At 45.9% G+C, this 23932-nt stretch overlaps 2 protein-coding genes across 7 annotated transcripts in view; one reads left to right on the top strand and one right to left on the bottom strand.

Annotated features, from left to right (window-relative positions):
* ITGAE (integrin subunit alpha E) overlaps positions 1-23932 on the bottom strand; it is a 65000-nt gene that overhangs the window by 8017 nt on the left and 33051 nt on the right. For 3 of the 4 annotated variants that reach the window (XM_036222577.1, XM_036222579.1, XM_036222580.1), the window contains 18 exons: positions 23163-23316; positions 22399-22549; positions 21844-21911; positions 20963-21098; positions 20257-20399; positions 19753-19893; positions 18891-19115; positions 17783-17913; positions 16291-16421; positions 14891-15045; positions 13606-13734; positions 10479-10552; positions 7380-7512; positions 5307-5405; positions 4822-4901; positions 4029-4106; positions 3446-3509; positions 3251-3358 (listed from right to left, as the gene is read on the bottom strand). In XM_036222577.1, coding sequence (XP_036078470.1) covers positions 3251-3358; positions 3446-3509; positions 4029-4106; positions 4822-4901; positions 5307-5405; positions 7380-7512; positions 10479-10552; positions 13606-13734; positions 14891-15045; positions 16291-16421; positions 17783-17913; positions 18891-19115; positions 19753-19893; positions 20257-20399; positions 20963-21098; positions 21844-21911; positions 22399-22549; positions 23163-23316 — 2200 coding nt within the window. The remainder of the gene's footprint in view (positions 1-3250; positions 3359-3445; positions 3510-4028; positions 4107-4821; positions 4902-5306; positions 5406-7379; positions 7513-10478; positions 10553-13605; positions 13735-14890; positions 15046-16290; positions 16422-17782; positions 17914-18890; positions 19116-19752; positions 19894-20256; positions 20400-20962; positions 21099-21843; positions 21912-22398; positions 22550-23162; positions 23317-23932) is intronic. The other variant, XM_036222578.1, reaches the window with a different exon arrangement.
* On the top strand, positions 6-12983 carry HASPIN (histone H3 associated protein kinase). Of its 3 annotated transcripts, XR_004951343.1 has the most exons (3): positions 6-726; positions 3168-3628; positions 11307-12983. XR_004951343.1 is itself a non-coding variant. In XM_036222582.1 (2 exons), exons 1-2 carry the CDS (start codon positions 41-43, stop codon positions 11311-11313), a joined length of 693 nt encoding a protein of 230 aa, XP_036078475.1. In that variant the 5' UTR covers positions 6-40; the 3' UTR covers positions 11314-12981. The 3 variants fall into 3 exon arrangements, 2 of the variants coding, with proteins under 2 accessions (XP_036078475.1, XP_036078474.1); XM_036222582.1 differs by lacking the exon at positions 3168-3628 and having other exon boundaries at positions 11307-12981; XM_036222581.1 differs by lacking the exons at positions 3168-3628; positions 11307-12983 and having other exon boundaries at positions 6-3017.

Genomic DNA, 23932 nt, shown 5'->3' with positions numbered 1-23932 from the left:
TCGCGATGTATGCATTTGAATCGTTTGGCGGGTGACGAAAATGGCGGCGTCAGTCCCGCGACTCAGGAATCGCCTCTTACGAACGTATGGGACTGCGGGCGCCTGGGGGTTGCGGCGGCGTCCGGGCCGGGCAGTTGCTCAGTGGTTCCCGCCGCAAGATCCGAAGCGTTTCTTCAGCAGCAGCAGTAGCAGCAACGCCAGCAGCGAGGAACCCTCGCAGTCTGTCACTTCCGATGATTCTGATGACCCTGACTTCTCCGGCAGCCAGTTGGGTCAACGGCGGAGGCGCGCTGGCGGTCGAATCTCCAAGGACCGGCCGAGCCCGATTGTGACCCCAAGACGCCTGCGGCTGCGGTCTCGGCCCCCGCAGAAGTGCAGCACCCCCTGCGACCCACTCCTACCGCCGCCCTTCCCCAGCAGCAACCCGGGCCGCCTCAGCCCGGAACTCAGTGTGTGCAGCCAGCCCAGGAACGGCGGCGAGCTGAGCAACAGTGCCTCTCTGTTCAGCCCTCTGGCCTCTCCTGGCCCCGGCTCTGCGTCTCCAGAGCCAGGAGACAGTGTCATCTGTACCGGCCCCTCTGCTTCTCCGGATGCAGCCTCTGAAGTTCCCAGAGACTCCCACCTCCCAGACGCTTTTCTGGACCAACCACCTCACCCCTGCTTCCAGGAGGCAGCAGCAGGAGGAGAGTTCACCGGGTTGGCCCACCAAACCTGTGCCAGCCTCAGGTCAGTTTTCTTTAGTATTATGGACACAGGAAACCCTGAGGATTCTGAGTTTGGGGCAGATGGGAAGAATATGAGGGAGGCCTGCTGTGAAAGGGAATTGGTGGGGAAAAGGATGGAGAGCCTAGGTTTATCAAGGAGCCATAAGAAGAGGACCACAGACCAGGACTCTGGTCAAGCGATTGAGGCTCAAGGAGCTGTACAGAGAGAATATGAGGAGGTCAGTAGTTGCCAGGGTTGTATTGTACCTGGAGAAGTCAACAGACCTGAGAGAACTGGGTCAGGCCAGAAAAGGAAACATCAGGAGGCAACAGAAACCTCCCTCCTCCATTACCACCAGTTTAAAAAGAGCCTAAAGGGAGAAAAAGACTCATTCCTCACCCAGGACCTGACTCATTTACAGAGTGACTGCTCTTGGACTAAAGCCAGGGCTTCCTTCAGTTTCCACAAGAAGAAGATTGTGACTACTGTGTCAGAAGCATGCAGCAGCTACACCATTGCCAGTTCTCTCTCTGGGTCCCTCATGTCAGAATATTCAAACCCTCCTGTCATGAATAGAACAAACAGTGCTCTGTCCCCTTGGCACTCCTCTTCCATGTATTTGCTAACCCCCTTAAAGACACTGCATGTCACAGACAAGAAGGTGTCTGATGCTGAAAAGGTTTACAGGGAATGCAACCAGGAGAGTCCTATCCCCTTTAGTTACTACCTTTCCACTGAAAAACTGGAATGCTGTGAGAAGATTGGGGAAGGGGTGTTTGGCGAAGTATTTCAGACAATTGCTAATCATACACCTGTAGCTCTAAAAATCATTGCTATTGAAGGACCAGATTTAGTCAATGGAGCCCATCAGAAAACTTTTGAGGAAATCCTGCCAGAGATCATCATCTCCAAAGAGTTGAGCCTTTTGTCTGATCAGGTATGCAACCGCACAGAAGGCTTTATTGGGCTGAACTCAGTGCACTGTGTTCAAGGATCTTACCCTCCCTTGCTCCTCAGAGCCTGGGATCACTATAACTCAACCAAAGGGTCTGCAAATGACCGTCCTGACTTTTTTGAAGAAGACCAGCTCTTCATTGTGCTGGAATTTGAGTTTGGAGGGACTGACTTAGAGCAAATGAGAAAGGCATTGTCCTCCATAGCTACTGCAAAGAGCATTCTACACCAGATCACTGCATCCCTTGCTGTGGCAGAGGCATCACTGCACTTTGAGCACCGAGACCTACACTGGGGGAACGTGCTCTTAAAGAAAACCAGCCTCAAAGAGCTCCACTACACCCTCAATGGGAAGACAAGGACTATCCCCACCCGTGGACTGCAAGTCAACATCATTGACTACACCCTGTCACGCTTGGAGCGGGATGGGATCGTAGTTTTCTGTGACATTTCCATGGATGAGGACCTATTTACAGGTGAAGGTGATTACCAGTTTGAGATTTACAGGCTAATGAGGAAGGAGAACAACAACTGCTGGGGTGAATATCACCCTTATACTAATGTGCTCTGGCTACATTACCTTACTGATAAAATTCTGAAAGAAATGACCTTCAAGACTAAATGTAACACCCCTACCATGAAGCAAATGAGGAGAAAGATTTTGTATTTCCATAAGACAATGCTGAACTTCAGCTCTGCCACGGACCTGCTCTGCCAACACAGACTATTTCAGTAAATCAAAGGTACCTTCCTGCCCCAAAATGAGAGGCCACTAGCCTTGACACCCCAGGTGCAATCTCTGTCCCAAGAGCAGGGTGGAATTCCCATTGTTCCAGGTTTTCAGTCAGCTTTTTAAACAGTTTTGTTTCCAAATGGAAACCGAAATGTTTGTGGAAATATTTAAATAACAAATGTTCTTAAAATATAAACTACACATGAGAACAAGTGTTCACAAGTTATAAGCCCTCTTTCTGTCAGCAGAGTCCATTCTGTTAGTTTCCATATTTTCATTTTTGAGCTTTAACACTTTATGTAACCTGAGCAAAAAAAAAAAAAAAAAAAAAAAAAATTCAAGAAAGCCCACAGCCTCAGCTATCTTACTGATCAGAGCCTGTTACTGTAGGTGTCATAAGGCTGGCATTGGGAGCCATACAACAAATGAGACAACAGAACAAAGAGGCTGAAGCAAGGCAGAGACCAAGACAGACTGGAGGGAGAAAGGAAAGGAAGGTGGTAGACGGTTTACAGGGAGACATTCAAGAAAGATCACATGTTTATCAAGCTCATTTGCCAGTCAGAGAGAAGCAGAATTTATCAATATTCAATGGGAAAATAAATGTCTCCATGGCTACTAAAAAGGTTTGAATTTTTGCTTATTTTTATCAAGGGAGGGAAAACCAAAATGTTGCTTTAAGGGCTGGGTGGTTGATATTCCTTCTAAACATGACTGGTAATTTACTCCTAATGTGTTCCTAGGTTAACTAATCGTGTTTTTACTCCTTTTCTAGAACTCTATAGTTTTTATACCTTTGACTATTCACAGTTGCTCTGGAAAGAGAGATAATCGTGATAAAGAACCACCTCTAAATACCTGAGTTTTTGTCAGGTTCTTCACTCTTATAAGCTGGAGACCTTGTAATTTGATTGGAACACAGATCTGCAGCTGGAATTCGGCTCCAAAGACATTTTCCCCATGTATCTGCAGAGTAAAACCAGAGAGTGGAAAGTCAAAATTGGTGTTGCTTTGCCACCTAGAGCTTTGCAATGATAAGTACTAAGCACTTACATTGAAGAGGAATTCTTTGTGGTCAGAAAACCCCTGGCTTGTGTTCATGTACATCACTGATGGTCTGCAATTGAGAAGACATGTGTTAGGCTTCAAGGCCCCCTTCTGGTTTTAAGTGAACCTGAATGCCACCAGTTGGATACCCTAGGACAGAGGGCACCATATCCTTAAAAGGAATCAAAGGTAAATGTCAAAATGTAAAGTGGTGGTAGGACAGTTGGGATTAGGTAGAATATTTGAATTCCATATATTTGGGCTCGTTCTGTGTCTATCGTTCTTCAGAGTGGTCTTCCTTTTTCTCCTTCCTTATTTCTCAAGCCCATGGTCCCTCTCTTCTTCCCTCCTTAGCATCATGATAGTACTTTTTTGTAGCAAGACCAGTTGGCACTGCTCTTCCTTTGATAACTACCATGGGATTATTAGGATCCAACTGTTAGTGCCAGAGAGATCAATGGGAGCCTGGATTCTAAGCAGCCGCCTTTCAAAGAAAGACAGTGTTCACATCCAGCCTGACCACCAGTACCAATCACAAGAGAGAATACCTAATGCTGTTGCACAGGTATTGCCCTTTAGAAGTACTTACTTGGGAAGAACTGCAATGAAGGCATGCCTGAATTGAAGGCTGTGGGTCCTTCTGACCAAAGATCTTCTTTCATTGAAACTAGGGAATAAGAGTGTCAGATCACAGCACACCTGCTTTGTACATATGGCCACTTCTGTACTTTGGCTTCCCAGGGTCATCAGTGGTTAGATAAGAAAAGACTCTTGGAGATAAGTGAAGTGCATAAGACTGCTAAAAGACCATACTTGGAGAAAGTGATTCAAAGAGGGTTTCTCAGCCTCAACAATATTGACATTTGGGGCCATAATTCTTTTTGAGAAGCTGTCCTGTGTATTATAAGATGTTTATCAGTATCCCTGGCCTCTACCCACTAGATGTAAGTAGCAGCCCCCCAAGTCATGACAATCAAAAATGTCTAAAGGTTTTACTTTAGGGGGTCAGAATCACCCCCACTAAATGTCTAAAGGTATTACTTTAGGGGGTCAGAATCATCCCAACACTATATTCTACTTTATCCCCAAACATAGAGGTTTTACAGATAACAGCTTCTCCAAAGTTAAATGAACCAGAATTAGAACTCTAGTCCAAGGCTCATTCTACCAGACTAGACCATAATTTTATTTTGTGTATCAATAAAAGAAAGTTTTAAATATCTTTGATAACAAAAAGGGAAAGCCAGTCACTGTGGGGACGCAGTTGCCTTCTCCAGGCTCACTGAGGTCCTTTTCCTGGGCAGTGTGGGAGCCATAGCACATGGGAGGGAGATTTCTTTCAGGACAATAGCCTGAGCCCGCTGTGTCACAGGCATACTTACTTTGTGATCATAACAGAGATGTCAGCCGTCCTGTTTGGAAAGGCACTCTCCTCTAGCTGCCAAACTACTGAAAAGTTTGTCTATTTAAAAAAAAAAAAAAAAAAAGTCACTTGATTCTTCTCTATACCACTCACAATTCAAACTACTTCTTACTAATTAAACAGACCTGGAAAACATAATTCATATTCCTCAGTTTTTTGTCCTAGCATGCTTCCATGTTTATTATTCCATGTAAGCCTCTTAATCCCCTTTTACAACTGAGGAAACAATTTCAGAGATTTCCCACATTACAGAGATCATCAGTGGCACATCAGGACTCTGGGTCTGATGTTCCTTCCATTCTACCCCCAACTTCACTCTGCTGTTTGCAGTGAGCCAACAGGAAACGTGGAGACCACAACTGAGAGATTCCAATGAGACTGGGAAGTAGAAGACACTAACTCCAGGGTAATGAGTGAGAAGAGTCAGCTAATCAAAACACTCACAGATGACCTCCTGAGTATGGGGTGACCAATCTTGCAGTTTATGACCGGGACAGAAGCAGTTGGCTCAGGGTTATCACACTGAATGTCTGGAGAAGGAGGCTGTTAACACAGAAAAGACTATTCTTAAAAGACAAAAAAAAGCAGTTTCCTCACACCAATTCTGCAACATTGATGATTTTAACACATGCCAGACACCATGCTAGGAGCTGGGGACACAATATATCAGACTTAGTCCCTGTCTCCCTCACAAGCTGGGCAGGTGGTCTCAGTAGTAAATAGTTGAGGAATTCAAGTACAGGGCCTAAGGAGTGGTTCTGTAAGAAATACAGAGAAACGCAGTAGAGAAAGAGATGAATTCCAACCTGAAGGAATCTGAAAGTCTTCATGGGGAAGGAGACATTCGAACTGGGCTTAGACCAATGCAAATTTAACATACCGTGATGGGCCAGAAGGTTAGCATGAGCCCAAAAACCACCATGCAGCCTTTTTCAATCATGATTCCCCATCTAGACCACTGAATATGGAAAATTATTTGAGGACTACTATTTTCTTAATTCTCCCAAGGAGGGTGCATCACTAATTTCATTCTAGATGCTTAGGAGATTATTTTATTCTTTTCATATAATGGATGCTATCCTAGCCCAAATAGCCCCACGAGGGACAAACTAGTAGTTTGATGAAGCCAAGTTTATTGACTCATTATAATGAGAAAAACTGCACTGTAGTGTGTCTTCCCAAACAAAGTAAAACAGTTATTAAAGGATTCTGGGGCAGGATTCAGGTGAAATGTAAATGAAGCAGTGTTTTTGTTTTTTGTTTTTTAATTTATTTAAATTATTTTCAAGTATACGGTACATTGGTTAGCTATCTATAATGTTCATAAAACTATCCCCCCAATTTCTCCCTCCCTCCCCTGGCCCTCCACTTAGCTATCATATTAATGCTAACTGCATTCCCTCTGCCATGTTCCCTATGCCCAACTATCAACTACTAATTTGTACTTCTTTAACCCTTCACTCCATTCCCCCAGCTTCCCACCCCCCCCCCCGTCTGTCACCAAATTGTCCACTATATTTGTGAGTCTGTTTTTGATTAGTTTGTTCTTTTTGTTCCTTAGATACCTCAATAAGTGTAATCATATGGTTTCTCTTTTTGTCTGACTTATGTCACTCAGCATAATAACCTCTAGGTTCATCCAAGTCATTGTAAATGGTAGGATTTCATTTTCGTTTTTTTTTTTTTTAATGGCTGAGTAATATTTCGTTGTATATATGAACCATAATTTTATCAACTCGTCTGTTGATGGGCATTTAGGTTGCTTCCATATCTTGGCTATTGTTAATTGTTGAAGCAGTGTTTTGATAGGCTGAAAACAAACCAGGGTTGTGTGTAGTACGGTCACTCAAAATCAGGTCTGGACTGCAAAGTGGACCCAGAGACTCATTTCTTTGAAAACTTAAAATGGATGTGAAATTTTGTCCAGAAATGCTTTATATGAAGCTCTGGACCTCAGATGGAAATAGACTGCTTCTCTTTGTCAGAGTAATTTAGATTCTCCATACAAGAGTGAGATGGTTTCATAATTACAGATATAATTGCAAACAGCAAAGTTTCTGATTGCCTTTGATTTTAGCGAATAAATTTTTTCAGTGTTATCATTTACAGCTGCAGGATATCCTTGAGGAAAATATTGTTTCCTCGTGTCTTGCAGCTGGCTTTGGTCTGTGATCCCAGGCTGATAAATAGCAGGGCTGACTTGTACTTTTCCCATCCAAACTAATTTATTTGAGATTATTTCTCTCTTGGAACCTGGGTTAAGAAAGGCTGCAGGCAGGGAGGAGTGATTGTGCAACAAAATAGCACCATTGCAGGTTTGTGAGGTAGAGAATGACATGGCTGGATCTATGGCATATAGTTGGATTGGAGAGGATTCATCTAGTTAATAATCATTTATTGGACCAGGGTGAGGCTGGAGACAGAATTAGGAGGTTGCTATTAAAAAAAAAAAAATTAAAAGTATGCAGGGAGGAAAATCCATGAGTGGCACGTTTCTACAACTGCTGTCATAGTTACCTTTTGTATCTTCTTAAACTGTAAGTTTCTGGGGTAATTCATAACCATGCTTGTCATGTAGGAATCTTCCCCAGAGTTGGTTAGGCTAATGTTCATGGTCAGCTCCTTTGTAACACCCACCACCAATTCCTGCCTGCACAGGGTAGGAAAATAGATAAGTGTTACCAGTTTATTTATTCTGTAAAAACCTAAATGAAATGCAATAGCACATTCTTAACTTAGATAAATTGCCTAAAGGAGACATTTAGCCTAGATTTTCTTCCCCTCAACATAAGCAAACACCTGGACTGCGATACCTACCTGAGTTGCTGTGTGAGAGAATAATAATGACTGCCATTTATTTAGTACTTACCACATGCCAGGGGCTGTACTAAATGTTTCATAGGTTCAATTTATCCTCGTAATAACCCTATGAAATAGGATGTTTACTCTCCATTTTATAGAGAAGGAAACAGAAGCCAGGAGAGGCTAACTAATTTGCCTGAGGTCTAACCACCTCAAAAGGGGTTGGAAGAACTGGATCTAAATCCTCTTTCTATCATCAATTTACTGTGACCCTAGACAAGGCACTTCATTACAAAATTCTTCCATTTCACACATATCTATGGAGTACTTTCTCTGTGACAGATACTTTGTTCAGCACTGGAGAAATAACAGTGCATAAGACAGATCCTGCCCCTGGCCCTGCCTCAGCCTCAGCTTTCCCACCTACAAAATCATTCAGGCCCTTCCAATTTAAAGGCTGTGGTTTCAGCCTGGAAAAGAGAAGACCTGGGGATTTGTGAGCGCTTCCTTCAGTCCACTGTGGTACTGTGGGGCTCCAGAGTGCAGAACCACTATCAATAATTGAGTCTACAGGAAACATTAACAGTACAAAGAAAACTTTCTAACCATCTGAAATGTTCAAAGATGGAATATGTAGCTCTGGGAGGTAATGTGACATGTTTTGTTGTGTTGTTTTTTTTTATCACAGCTGAGAAGAGGATAGATTGATTGGAGGGAGAGAGTGGTCAGAGAGCCTGCTTGGGAGAGCCATTTGAGAGATGATGACACATGCCTGAAATAAGACAGTAGTGTGGGGATGGAGAGAAGGGATAGAAACCAGAAATGGTAAGGCAATACTCATGAGCAGTGCGATCCATGAGGGAGAGAACACAGGAGGAAAATCAGAGGGCGGAAGTTGACCAGAAGAGTTCCGTCTGGGACATGATGAGAGGTGCCTATAGTATAACAAAATAGAGGTGTTGAAATGTCAGTTGGATATACTTTTCTAGAGCCCAGAGGAGAGACCTGAGAGTCATCACAGTATTTAACAGGGGTTCTTAACCTTAGGGACAGGGACAGTTTCAGGGGCCCCAAATGCAAACACTGGTGTACGCACATGTGATCTTCTAGGGAGAAAGGTCTGTGGTTTTCTTTAGATTCTTTAGAAGATCTACGTCCACAAAAAGGTCAAAAATCACTGAGACATTTGGATGCTAACAATTAGGTCAGTACTTTTGAAAACTGAAGAGATTGCTTGCTATGTACACTAGGGGGTGATGTAGAGCCAGTGCGTGTGCTGCATCTCTAGTTCACAAGGAATTGAGAGGGCAGTTCTTGGCTGTAATTAATTCCCTGTTGGAAACAGCTGTGTCTCTTGGTTAGGCTGGATTCCAAAGCACTCAAACTTTGTCTTGAATTGGACCCTTGGTGATTGAGATAGGCGGCGCTAAACTATCCACATCTGAAACACAGCCCTGCAAATGTCTATGAGAGCTTACCAGGACTCCGGGAACTGTTCTTCCCCATGGACACCAACGCCAGCCAGCTGGCTATCAGTACCATGTCACACACATAGCACTAGTAGCCAGGAAGGGCATTTTAAGACCATCACGTGTCCAGAACCAAACTCACGATCTATTCCTCCACACCCTGCCTTCCAAAACCATTCTTCCAAAGGCTTCCTCAATTCAGTTCTTGGCATCATCATCATTGAAAAATTCAGTGTGGTCCAAAGGAAACTTTGCAGTGATAGAAATGGTCTATATCTGTGCTTTTCAATATCATCAGCCAAATGTGGGTATTGAGCACTCGAAATGTGTGTAATACAATTGAAGAACTAAAATTTTGATTTTAATTTCTTTTAATTAATTTAAATTCAAATAGCCAAATGTGATGAGCGGCTACTGAATTGGACAGCACAGTTCTAGATGCTCAAGCTGAAACCTTGAAAAACTTCTTAGACCCCTCTGTTTCTCTCACTCCCCACATCCAGTCTGTCATCAGATCCTGTGGGGCCGTACCTTCAAAATATAACCAACCACCTTCATTGCTACTTCTCTGACCCAAGTCACCATTATCTCTCACCTGAGTTATTATAATAACTCCATAACTATCTCCCTGCTTCCACTTTTGCTCTTACAGCCTATTCTCAACACAACAAATAGAATGATCCTGTTAAAATGGAATGTCATATCATTTCTCTTGCCTCGCAGCACACAGTAAAAGCCCTTACCTTATGGAGGGCCTATGCAGCCCCAAATGACCTTTCCCCCACCCCCACATCATCTCTCCCTCCCTCATTCTACTGCAACCATATTGGTGTCCTGGCCATTCCTCCCATGTCCAGGCCTGTTCCCATCTCAGAGCATTTGCTATTGCTCTTCCTTCAGACACCCACATAGTTATTCCTTGACCTCCTCCTGCATATACCAAAATGTCACCTCAGTGAGCCCTTTTCTGACTACTCAAAACTGCAACTCCACCTTCACCTAGTACTCCTTCCCACCTTCCCTGCCTTATTTTTCTTCATAGTACATCTCATCAACATAAAATTTACTTATTTATTATCTTCCCCTAAAAGCATCAGGAGGGCAAGTCCACTAGATGACCCTACACAGGCTCTCAACTATTGAGTTTGTTCCCTCATCTATAAAATGGGAAAACAAATCTCTGTCTTACTTCCCTCATAGGGTAGCTAAAGAAGCAGTAAGATAATAAATGCAAAAGTCTTTTGGCGGAGGGGGAGGAAGTGAACAATCGATCCTGATAAAGGGTTTGCCCAGGTCAGCAGGAGGAAGTTAATTGCAAAAACTATGACTACTGAATCCAACTCACTGAGAGGTGGTGGTGGCCAACTGCAACTCCGCAACACAAAACAGCTTATTCTTGCAGGCCTTCTCATAGGGTAGCTGTAACCAAACAGAAGGGCAGAGATCAGCCCAGGGACCACACCATCCCCAACAGCCTTGCCTCATGATCTCTCTAGGACATCCCTATCCCTCATGCTGACTCTGAGAGGTGCAGTTACAGGGAGGTAAAGGCCGACAGGCTGGGGTTGTGTCCACATGGCCAAGAGAGCTGTGACTGTGACATTCCTTGATCTTATGGGTAGGAGGTAACAGTCAGGTACCAGTCAGGTGATGGGTGACTGTAAAATAGGGGGTGTGCTAGGTCCTACAACACAAGTATACCACAAGTCAGTCCTCTGGCAAAATCAAAAACGGGGTGACCTTTGTGGAATTGTGAGAGTGCCTGTCACATGCATATTATGCAGATTAAGATGCAACACTCACAACTTACTACTTTGAATACTTTGGGTAGGAAAACCTTTGTGAAGAAAGTCTTCCTTAGTCCTTTCAAGCAGGAACAACAGGGGCACAAATGGAAGATACCTAACTAGATATTGTTAAGATCCAGTCCTGCAAGGTACTCTGTCCCCATGGCTGGTCTTTTCTGTAGGTTAAACATTCCCCTTGCAATCTTGCCTACATTAAAGCTAATTCAGAAAGTCTCATTGGGTCCAAAGGCTCGGTCAAGGTTGAAAAGCCCTAAGTTCACGTTGAAAAAATAAGAATTCCTAAAGAATCTAGGTTTATTTTTTATTATGAAGGAAACACAGCCAGCTCCTTAACTGGGCAATCTCTGCATTTATCTCTTCAACAGCCAGTGACCACCTCAGCGACTTTATATAAGGACTGTTATCATGGCCTGGAGCTGGAATGGGAGCCCAGAGCTAGAAAGGAAACCTTCTACTTCCTGGAGAATGAAGATGCAGTTTCCAGAAGTCAGTTTGGAGCTCTCAGTGGGTCAACAGTTTGGAGCAGGGTTTTTTCAGTTCTGCTTTTTATATAACCAAGTAACCTGCTCTCTTTCACCCAATCCCAGTAAGTGAGTTCTAACTTCCTAGCTAGAACTCACTCTCTGGAAATATCTATGTGCTTAAATTAATACCATATCACTTCTCTCCCATTTTATCAGTGGAATAAAAAATCTCTTTACCAAACTATCAAAGTAATAATTGATTAAGGCAGGAATCATGAATGAATGTTAAACAGGATATATAATCTCAAGGCATCTCCCCATAAGATACTTATTAATTACAAAGGGAAATAGCACCAGTAATAGGACAAAGCCACACGAGATGCCTCCTGATAGGGTGCACTTGGAAGGATACAACTTCGCATCTGATATTACTGCCAAAAATACATAACCTGAATCTATTCATGAGGAAACATCAGACAGATTCAAGTTGAGGACCAGTCAACAAAATAACTGGCCTGTATCCTTCAGAAATGTTAGAGTCATTAAACAAAGACAGAAACTGTTCCAGGTTAAAGGAGACTAAAGATAAATGATGACAATGTAAAGAATGATCCTGGACCAGAAAACAATTTTTTTCTTTTGCTATAAGGGATGTTAATAGGGCAACTGATAAAATTTAAATAAAGTTTATAGATAATAGTATTTTATCTTTCTTAATTTCCTGGTTTTGATCATTGTACTGTGGTTTTGTACGTATGTCCTTGTTTTTTAGGAAATACATACTGAAGTATAGGGTAGTAAAGAGGTGTATCTGTAACTTACTCTAAATGGTTCAGAAATATGAATGTGTGTATATGTGTGTAATATATGTATATATACTGTCTATAAAAATGGAGAATGATAAAGCAATGTGAATGATAAAGTATGTGATGAAATGTGAAAATGTTAACATTTGGAGAATATGGATAAAGAATGCCTGGGGATTCTTTGGACTAGTCTTATAACTTTTTTAGTAAGTCAAATATTTCAAAACAAAGTTTTTAAAAACAGAGTATATATAATTAGCGATAATATACTTATTGACAAAACTTTATTACAGTAGTTCTCAAAATCTTTTCTGAATCATCTAACTGGCTGTCAGTTACCAAAATTTTAAAAATTCTTTAGAAAATAAATATACTATTATAAAATTAAAAATAAAATTTCTTGCCTAAAAAAATTGAGATGACAATCTTTGTTCATAAGGAACCTGATTCTCTCCCTAGGCAGATGAGTAGTGAAATAGTCACCTGATTATGTTGCTCTCTTATTTCTATTTACTACTATCTGTGACTATGCATTGGGTATTGACCAAAACTGGAGCTAAAGGCTTATATAATTTAATTAATATAGAGCATTTTGGTAAAAATAGTAGACAGTCAGAAGTGTCCTATGATTACTTGGAAATATGTTGTCTGAAGCTTTTCTGTGCCAGCATGAACTATTTTTGTTTTTTTAGTTTTATTTCTGGAGACTCAATTTATTCCACCTAACTGTGATTATTACTCTTTAATGCTCATGCCACTTCTCTGATATTGCTAATTTATCTATACCCCATAAGGCTCTCTGAATAAAGACTAAAGAATATCCTGGGGTCTAGAGCTTGGGTAGGAACATAATTACCTTAAATATCATAGAATCAGGAAGTTTGATTGTGTTTTCCCTCTGATTTCCCTTAGTTATGAGAAAAGTTTCTTGCAACACTACCAACCTGTTAGGGTGCAAGTTTTGTGGGCCAAACATTCAGCCTGAAGGTCCTGGGCAGGACCGGGTAGACAGGTGTGCAGAGGACATCCTCTCTACAATGCAGGACAAGTCAGCTCCACTCCAGTTCCCACACAGGACTCCCACCACAGTCATCAGAGACCATTGCCAAGTTGGGCAATGTATTCATATGCTTCATTAAATATGTAGCAAGCATTTTTTGTGAACATAAAAGAACTAGTCTTGGTGGGTGGTTTGGTGAACAGGTTACCTACCATTAAGGCCTTATGCAAACTAACAACCACCTCAGGAACTCACTTCCCTCATTTGTGCAGTAAAGGGCCCAAATACTGTCTAAAGACCCTCCCAACTCTAACAGTCTTTGAAGTTAGAGGAGCAGGTGCTTTTTGGGGAGTGGCTCCCAGGAGGGTCTGGTCTTAGCTGTTGGTAGAATCACCTGGAAGATGGCAGAGGGCTCACTGTAGAGGTCCAGGACAGGGTGGAGATGGTCCCTCTGGCCCTTGGGGGTCTGAAGTTGGTAGCTGACCTTGACACTGATGTTGGAGAAGCAGTCCTCTTCACAGAGCTTCAGAGTCACCAAGAAATGCAGAGTTGGAGTTAGATGTGGGGGAGTGTACAACAAGGAGAATATTTTTAACTTTGATGTAGTCACAATAAGAAATAAATAATGAGTGATAAGCCAGAAGTCCTAAGCCTCTTCCAAATAAGTCAGGCTGAAGGAAAGCTTCCATTTAACCAAATTCCCAAGAGCATTGGAAAAATCTCCTTTGATCAGTTATTGCCTCAGATCTCATAACTCCTTATGGTTCCTGCCCCAATCACAAAGGGATTCTGGCCATCAGGAGTTAAAAAACAACTTGACTTTATTCAAAGAGCAAATGGGAACCACAGAAGGGAAGAGTCATGGTCACATCTGTGTTTACAAAGATCTTTCTCAAAGCAGCATGAAGGATAGATATATTAGAGAGGTAAAAACCAAAGAAAAGGAGTTTGATTGCCTGGGATGTCATTTGCCATTCTCTCTGAGTGAACCTTTTTGCCATGGTAGGAGTTTTGAACACAAGAGCAGGTGAACATGATTCCCAGTGGAAAAAGGTAGTTATGCTTTTATTTAAGGAAGCCATAGACTCTCTAGAAACTTTCTTAATCTGAATGGATGCAGAAACAGATGTGTAGCCAGAAGCATAATTTATAAGGTTATTGGAATAAATTATCCTTATAGATCCTGTCAGACTCTGAGTCCTGACAAATACATTTTTTCATGTTTTGAGGCACCTTTGTCAGGAGTAAACCTCTGTAAATGATAACTTTTGTCTTTCTATTTCTACTTTCTCTAGTTCGATTTTCTGACGTTGATTTGTGGAAGGTCCCTTAGCCCCACTGTTGTTATCAAGTGAGGTTAGATGACATGGAAAGGGGAAGGGACCCTGTTATACCCAATTTGTTACCAAGAAACATGTCAGCAATTAGAGTATTTCCCTTGTTGTTCAGCTGCTAGGAAGCTTGGAGATATAGTTAGTGTTCAATTTCAGTAGGTTTCTTTAATTTAGATATCCGGTATAATTAACTCCATCTGCCATACCATTATCTGGTTCTTGATCTATTATGATTATTTTAATTGCCTAGTTTGTGTGGACAGATAAGTATCTTTCATCGCCTGTACCTCCGTTTTCTTCTCAAAAACACAGACTGCTATGGATGCTTCTAAACTCCTCACTTACCTCTCCCTCTGTGGGAATGAGCAGGAAGGGCTTACAGAGATCGGACCACTTCCAAAGGTAGCTCTGACAAGTTCTTCTGTCTGAACACTGTAGTCTTTTCCTCTGCTTCACCATATCCACGTCCAACGTTAAGTTCAGAGATGTCTCTCTGAGGCCTGGGAGTGAAGACCAGACCTTCCTGATGAGGCTAGAATAGGCAAGCTGCAGACACAGGGCCTCCACTGTGCCTGAGGGTCCTTATGAGCCCCTCCTGAGTGGTATCCCTGTACACAGGCACTTCCCTAGGGCTGGACTTTCGAGTTTCTTCACTTCGAAGGTTCTTTTCTCGTGGTCTTCTGGCACTAGGGTACCTCAGCGCCCTAGCCCTAAACCCAAAGCAGCATATTCCAAGGCTGAGTCAGTCTTCCCTAGGAGAAGGAGGGCTCAGGGCAGAAGCTGGGATTGAAGGAGAAAAGGAGGAGAGGGAATAATACAGGGAATGGAGAGAGACACTATAGAGTAAAACCTGAGGACAGCAGAGCTGGCTGTACCTTATTACCTGAACCAAATCCCTAACAGTACAGAATAGAAATCAGGGCCCAGAGAATGAAAGACACCTGCCCAGTGTCCCCCAGCGGCAGCCATTCAGACTCTGTGGTCTGAATCTTTCAGCTTATATGCTGGAACTGATAGGCCTGTCATTTTCTACCCTCACATTTGATGACGGCCTCCTTCTACGATAAAGCCACCCTACCTGAGAGTGCTTTCGGACATGTGGGAATCAGAGAGACATCTCAGGTATTGTTACTGAGAGAGTATACCCTGGGTCTGTTGCTGATGGGTTATTCTGGAGGGGAGCTCTTGGGTTGGCAATAAGTACCTGGGCTGTCAACAAGCCAGGCCCACCCTCTGCTATCTAGAAACAGCCTCCCAACCAATGCCAGGTAAGGGGATGGGAAGAAAGGCCAGGCTTCTGACAGGTTAACCAGTCCCACCTAAGCCAGGGAGACACAGTGAGGAGGGAAGGGAAGAAGCTGTAAATTAGAGAGAAAGAGGAAGGGCATTTCTCAGAAGCCCCTATACACGCACACACCTAGGCACAGTAGAAGGGGATAGGAAAATGGCTGCCTTTTTCTGAGTCTTCTTTCAGAAACTCCACTCTTGAACCCTGAATAAAGGGTCCAAAGCCCCTCTTCCTAAAAGGGTCAGATTAACCCTTTCAGAGTGTCGACTTAACAGCAGATCACCCTTTTCTAGGGCAGTTGACATTGAACAGAACCTAATGTCAAAGGAGCTAAGCTCCAAGTAGAGGGATTTCAAATACCAGGACCTCATAATACACAAACCCTCACCCCTGGCCCCTACTGAAGACAACAAGGAATGACCCCAACACTGGGCGGGTCAGCTGGGCTGCCTGTTACCTGACTCAGCAGCTGTGGTCGCAGAGCTGATTTCAAAACATAAATACATATTCACACTGCTGTTGAAGCCAATGGGCAGCGCTTTGGGGGTGAAGGTCATGGACACTTTCAGGCGAATCACAGGTCTTGAGCTAAACGAGACAGCAAAGAGGACCATGAGAACCATAGGACTTCCGGATCAGTACTTGGCTCATTCATTCATTTGATGAATATTTATTGGACATCTCTAATGTGCCGGCTGCTGTTCTGAGTCTTCAGGATACAGTAGGAAAAGAGACAAGTCCCTGCTCTAGTGGGGAAATAGCAAACAAGCAAATAAACTAGAAGAAACAGGAAAATATTATGTGAGGTGATGCTGTGATAAAAATAGGATAAGGTCATAGAGAATAGGGGCCACTTAAGTTGGGTGGTCAGAGATGGCCTCACTAATGAGGAGACAATTTAAGTTGAAATCTGTTACTAGAAAGAGCCAGCTATGTGAAGATCTAGGGGAGCTGTATTCCAGGCAGAAGGCACAGCGAGTGCAAAGGGCCTGTGGTAGGAATGAGCTTTGTTTGTTTGAGGCACACAAAGGTCAATACGACTAGAGCACAGTTAGTGAGATAGAGGGTAGTAACAGGAGATGGGGAAGCAAAGCTGGGCAGGGCCAGGCCATGGAGAGCTTTATAGGCCATGGTAAAGAATTTGGATTCTACCCTAAGTGAGAGCCATTGAGGGGTTTTAAGCAGGAGAATGAAGGGATCGCTCTGGCTATTGTGTGGAAAATGAAGTACAGGGAGTGGAAGCAGGGAAGAATGGCATGGTGGTCATCCAGGCAAGTGATGGCAGTATCTTGAATAAGGAGTTATTTTGGAGGCGGAGCCAACAGAAATGTGTTGATGGGGTAACATGAGGACAAGAGGAATCAAGGATGACTCCTGGGTTTTTGTCCTGAACAAACGGTATCATTTGTTGAGATGGGAAGCCTGGGATGGCACCGGTTAGGGGACAAGGAGGAGTGGGTGAGAATAAGAGGTCTGTTTTTAGACATGTTGACTTCGAGATGCCAAGAGGCTTATTGAGTTAACAGCCAAGTCTGGGCCTTCGTGGAGAACACAGGGCAGATAGGTGCTCCTTTGGCTTATTTATGGACATGGAACTTGATAATTCACTTAGGGATAAGCCCAGAATCTCTGAAATTAATAATGGCAGCCATCACTTACTAAATAAATACGTTGTATAGATTCCCTCAATTAATCTTTATAACTCTGTGAGGTAGGCACCATTATTATTACCGTTTATAAATGAGAAAATTGGGTCTTAGACTTCAATAACGTGCCCAAGCTCACGCCATTGAGAGCTGAGGTTCAGACCCAGATGGGCAGAGCCAGTGCCCCAAACCACCTCACTTACTCCCTCCCATCAGTGCCTAGTGTCTTCCTGGGGCCATTCGGGGAAGGGCAAGTGGGTGAGGCTGGGGCCTGGGAACCCAGAAGGCAGAGCAGACTCCTACCGTAGCGCTACCGCCCGGCCCAGAGTGCCCACGGTGATGTCGGCAAGGCCGTCGCCACTGAAATCTAAGCCACCATCCACAGACATGCCAAAGTAGTGGAGTCCTGGAGCCACCGATGAGGCGCTGATCCGCTGTCGGGGAGGGAAAAGGGAGTCCTTTTGGTTTTATCCAAATCAGCAGATCAGCCTCAGTCCCCACCCCAGGGAGCCCTCAATTTAGAAACTGGAAAGAGCAGGGCAAGGTCTCCCAAGGAAGGTGGCATTAGAATGGAGCCTTGACGAGCATGTAGGACTTAACAGGGGAGATGAGGAAAGCAGGGAGTGGGACACAGCAGGTGGCTGAGGAAACAGCCAGGGGCCAGTTGGGGTGGGAATGGGAGGACAGTGTGGTGCAGGGAGGCTTGATGTGGGGCTGGAGTATAGGGTGGGCATGTCTAATGGGACACTGGGCGGAAGATGGGAAGGAAGGGGAAGGGGCAAAGGTGGTAGGGATGGAGAAGAAGGGCTGGGCTGGGAGAGGTAGAATCGTTAGGACATGGGGGCTGACAGGCTGTGCTGGGTGTCGGCTGTCTGGGATTATTCCAGGTTTCTGCGAGGGAGGAGTTGGGGCAGAAAGTGGCAGGTCTGGGAAAAGAAGATGCTTTCGTGGGCAGCATCAGAATGAGATGTCTCGGGGCTATCCAGGTGAGGTGCTGAGGAGGCAGCTGGTCACCCGAAACTAAATCTTAGGAGAGAGACGAATCGGAGGTGGGTAAAAGTGCCCATAAAAGATGTAGATTGGGAGGTTGGCATGGAGGGTTGGGTGGGGAACAAGAGCCAGAAAAGGGACAGAAAAAGAGGAAAGAGGATCTGAGGCAGGTCAGGAATGCCAAGGCGAAAATACAGGTCAGGGAAGTGGATGGATCTTGCCACAACCTCCCACCCCCACTTGAAGGGTCTGTGTGAGGCAGATCCTCCCACCAGCCTGAGTGACTTCTGCCCTTTATTGGGCCCTCCCAGCCCCCTGGGATTGTTTGGCACTTAGGAATGGAGCTGACTTGAGGCTCAGGCCATAACATCTGAGGAGATCAGAGCCCCAGAATAGAGGCAGGAGAAAGCCTTGTGGTCACCTGAGAGGGACTGGTAGAGAGGCCGTCCCAGTGTCCGTTGTAAATGTACACGCTGCCAAAGCTGGAGCCATCGTCTGCCCCAGAGCCCTCCAGGGGGGCCCCGATGGCCACATCTGTGAGCTTATCCTGACTGATATCCCCCACTGTTGCCATGGCAAAACCAAATCGGGCGTTAGTGAACCTGGGGTGCCCACTCAGCATGCGTTCCAAGGAGAAGGAGCCATCCTGCAAAGCAAACAGGCAGTTCAGCCCTCAAGACAGGGATGTGAGATGCTCACTTCGCTGCCACCCAGGAGCCATGCTCACTGGACTGGATCTGCCAGCAGGGACTCTGAGGCTCAGAAAAGGCAAGGGACCTTCCCAAGGTCACACAGTGAGCAAGCGGTAAAGCTGGAGTCCTCCTGCCCTGTCATTCGCAACTAGAGCCTGCCTCCTCTGCTCCCACAGTTAGGGACTGGCAATTGGGAGGCCTGGGTTCTAGTCTCGGCTCTATCCCATACTTGCTATGTAAACTTGAACAAGATTCAACATCACTGAGCCTCAGCTTCCTCATCTGTAAAGTGGGAGTGACAGCTACGTCCCATTGTTACTAAAGAAACAAGTGAGATCATAGCCAAAACATGTTTTGTCAACCATGCTGTTATTCGGGATGTCATCACCATCAATATGAGATGATGGGGTGGGGCAAGTGAGAAAGTGGGATATAGGAGCTGCCCCATCTGGCTGCCATCCACCCCGAGTACCTCCCCATCACTGCGCTCTGGCACGAGGCAGAGCCAGGGCACTTCCAGCCTCCTTCATCTCCACACCAGGCTGAGTAGCCACAACCCCAGCAAGCTTGCAAAGAAGGAGACTCTCCCACCTGCTTATTCAGACGGTATACGTAGACTCTGCCTTCCTGTCCGTGAATATGGTAAAATGGAGCAGCCACCAGCAAGAAGTCCGTGATTCCATCCATGTTGATGTCCACAGGACACAGCTCAGAGCCAAAATAGGACCCCATCTACAGCCCAGGAGGGACTCAGCTCACAGGGTGTACTGGGAGGCCCCCTCCTCCACCCATCAGCAAGGCTAGAGCCCTGCTCCTGCTTTTCTTGGGCCAGCAAATTTGGGTCATTCCAGATCAGTCTGTTCACCAGGTATAACGGAGACTGGTTGGGCAGCCTGATCCCCCATGATGGGGAAACCACTGGCAATCAGACATGTAGAACCAGGGTAGAGGCACTAAGTTGTGCCTGAGTTCTGCCTAGGTTGAGTCCTCAATCCACTGTGTGCCCTGGAGCCTATCCATCCTTTTTCCTCTGGGGCCTCTGGATTCCCCACTTGTAATAATGGGGCAGTCCCATAGTCCTTCCCCAGCAGGTACCTGCTCTCCCTCCAGCACTGGCATGAAGTTGGTCTCTCTTCCCTCCTTCTGGAGCTCAAACACAGCCCCACGCTGCTTGTGCTGTGGAGCCCCTGCCATGTAGGAGATGCCACAGGCCTTATGCAGCACAGCCACTGAGTAACCTGGGAGAGGGATGTGGTTGTGATGGGGAGCTCCCGCTGGGCCACTCCTTTGGCCCCCCGACTTCCTAGCCAGGCCTTAAAAGTAGCCTGGGCAGGAGGGCAATATAGGAGACTGTCTTTTTCATCTTCTTTAAATTTGGCATCAAGGAGCACTCCCGTTTTCCCACTGCTGCTGATCACACACATGTGCCCCATCATACAGATGTGGTATACGCACAGCATGATATTTACAGCTTCACTCAGAATATACTCATTCGCACACCCAGTACATGAGGACCAAGGTGAGGGGTGAAGGGTCACCTACCACTGTTATCAGTGGTGAGGTCCTATCTTCCCTAAGTAGCCACCCAGGGCCACCCTGAGAATCGGGTACTAAGCAGGTGCTGTCCTCCAGGAGGCCCTAATTTTCAGCATCGGGGGCCTTAACCAGGGCCCATCCCTCAGCCTGTGCAACTGATCAGAGCCATTCCCAACCAGGAAGCCTAGTGAAGCCTAAAGTCCAGTTTCAGCGTCCCTGCTTAGGCCATGCCCTCACGGAGCTAGTTTCCAGGCCCTGCCCTCACCCAGGTAGCTGTGCTTTCCAGCCTTGGCATCCGCCGCTGTCTGGTTCAGGAAGTGGCCCCGACGGCTGTGGATGTCATAGAGCAACGCTCCCCCTGACCAATCAAAGGCTCCGACAGCACCGAGCAGCACCTTCCGCTGCAGAGGAAAAGGATTGGTGGTCATCTGAGAGGGAGGAACCCCGGGACAACCACATAGGCCTTATGTCTACCAGCCAGCACAGTGAACTTTGATGAGGAAAAGGGGTGTCCAGTGGCCCCTTTCCCATCTGGCCAGCAAAGCAAGAGGAAGGTGAGATGGCAAATACTGGGTTCCTGCCTTGTACCCATGACCCTGTCAGAGGAGCTGACCCTCTAGTACCAACAACCCCCAGAGCAGAAAGCTGACTCGGGGCCCAAATGTGGAGCATTAAAAGAGATGTGATTGAGAAGACAGTGCTCATCTCCTTCTCTGCAGGTTGCCCAGCCTGAGCCTGGCATGCAAGTCCCACCTGGTTTGAGTGGCGGGGTTTATCATGCTTCTACCACGCGCAAGGGCTGTGTCCTCCCCATGCCTGTATCTCTCAGCCCATCTATGGGAACAGCGCCTCTAGTGGGGAGAAGTATGCAACTTGGTTGCCAAGGTAACCCAGGCCAAAACCTGTGTTACTAGTCTATATTAAGAACTGCTCAGTCCTTGAGCACATAGAACAAGACGGCCTTTCATAATAAATATAGCCATTCTTTTGTTGACCTCAGAGGTCCAGAGGAAGGTGAGCAAGCAGAAGTGTTTTCCTCTATTCTAAAGCTGCTCTTTCATAGGCATCAGGGGTCCTTGAGTCCCAGGGTATTGCTGGGACCCCGCCTCGATAGCAAGCCTGCCTGGTGCTGAGTCGGCCACGTACCTCGTCCAGGATCTGGGCACTGAACCCGATCTGTGCCAGCTGGTAGTGAAGGGCCTCTCCCACCGTGCCTGGAAGCCAAGAAGCCCAGTGAGACACTGCTGTGAGCAAAGTGAAGGAAGAACCAAGCCAGGGAAGGGTCCAGCCTGGCCCTGCTCCCAGAGAGAGCCAGATTCCGAGTGATGGGATGAGCACCAAGCTAAGAGTAGAGACCTGGGGCCTGTTTGAGCAGCTACTGGCAGAGGGCTCAGGCAGTTCCCTCCCTCTTTTGGGGCCTCAGTTTCCTTATCTTGGGGCAGGAATCATGCTCTAGTCATCCTTGTTTATCCAGCACCAGGTCAGTTCATCAGAGCTTCATGGAAATTCGAGGAAGTGAGGAGGGCTGGGGATATTGTTGCTTATTAGAGATGGAACAGCTGAGGGTCAGATTGGTGACAGGAGTTGCCCAGAGTGCCGCATGGCAGTAGAACAAGGGTAGGGCTGGAGCACAGGGCTTGGGCTTCCTGTGGAATGCTGAGGGGGCAGCCACAGGATGGCTGGGGCCCCTAAAGCCCTCACCTTCCATGCGAATGATGCTTTGCTGCAGTTGGTTCAGCAGCCCATCCAGTGCTGCGTAGTTGGTCACCTTGAAGGCATGGGTCTCACTGGGGTCCGAGGCAATCAGCTTCAGTTCCCTCTCAGTCTTAGTCTGGTTAAATGCATTTCCCACCTGCACAGAGGCCCTGGGTCAGTAGGGTGGAATCGTGGGGGCTAGCTGGTTCCCAAGCCCAGAGGGCTCTACAGGCCCAGAGAGAGCACTGAGCCCTGCCACCTGGCCTTCGGGGCCCGTTATCACCCACTTCCTTCTTTCCTTGTTCCTTGTTCTCCCCACCACACACTCTGGGCTCCAGTTTTACCAATCTACATGTGTTTTCCTGAACACACCAGGCCCCTTCTCACCTCTGCACACACTGCTCCCTCTGCCCGCAGAACCCTTCCCACCTCCCCGTGCCCTAGGCCAGCTATTCCTGTTTGTCCTCTAAGACTCAGCTCAGCACCATCTCCTTCAAGGCCCCTGCCCCGATGCCCTTCCTGTGGGTTCCTAGAGTGTCCACTGCTCTCCTCATCACTGCTGGGCAAGTGAGCTGTGACCAACCCTCTGTGGGAAGACCCGTTTGGGGTGCAAGTGGTGAACAGGACATGGGGACTGGGAGAAGTCGGTGAGATTTTGTGAACAGCGCAGAATTTGGGCAAGCTGCTGACAGGAGCCCCTACCAAAAACCCTGTCTCCTCCCCACCCAGGCTATGCAGGGTCAGAAGAGGCCCCTGCCCCTGGCTCTTACCCCAATGGCAAAGCGCTCGACACCTTGCATCTTTGGCGAGTTGACAACAGTCGTGAGGTTGAGGGGGTCTCCGAAAATGTCCCCATCAGTGAGCACCACCATGACCTTGGATGCCTTGTTGCTGGAGCCATGGCTTGGGGTGAAGACGTTGTCCCTAAGTAGATGAGAGTAAAAGAAGAAGGGGAAAACTTTGCCAGAGGGATGGCTGAGCTTGGGGAGATTTTATTCACAGGCCTGTTTTAGAATTGGGGAGGATGAAGGAGCCCTCACAGCTGAACAAAAGCCCAGAAAAAAGTAGGGCTGGGTGGAGGAAGGGCTGCAACGCAGGTGTTCTTGCCCCATACCTGCTCCCAATAGAAAAGTACTGGACAGCACAAGTCTATTCCTTGTGCATATGTGTAAGAATAATAATGACATGAATAACAGTGGCTAACATTTACATAGCACTCACGTGCCAGGCACTGCTGTAAGCATAGCACAGAGTTTAAACCATTTAATCCTCACAAAATCACATAAGGCAAGTGCTATGATTATTTTCATTTTTTAAAATGAGAAAATTGAAACACAGAAGGTTAGGCAGCTTTCTCAAGGTCTCAAAATACAAACTGGAGCTGAAATGTGGACCCAGGCAGCCTGGCCACTGAGCCCAGACCTGTCAGCACTGTGCTTTACTTCCACTCACAAGAGGATTTTGGGGAAGATTTTTTGGAGGACTGAACTGGGGTGCCATCCATCAACTAAAGCTGGATTGAAAGATCTCACATTCTTCT

The sequence above is a fragment of the Rousettus aegyptiacus genome, unplaced genomic scaffold (assembly GCF_014176215.1).
Source record: "Rousettus aegyptiacus isolate mRouAeg1 unplaced genomic scaffold, mRouAeg1.p scaffold_m13_p_6, whole genome shotgun sequence".
In the NCBI taxonomy this organism is placed as follows: domain Eukaryota; kingdom Metazoa; phylum Chordata; class Mammalia; order Chiroptera; family Pteropodidae; genus Rousettus; species Rousettus aegyptiacus.
The sequence above is the reverse complement of the archived record's forward strand: the minus strand, read 5'-3'. Positions and strand labels throughout refer to the sequence as shown.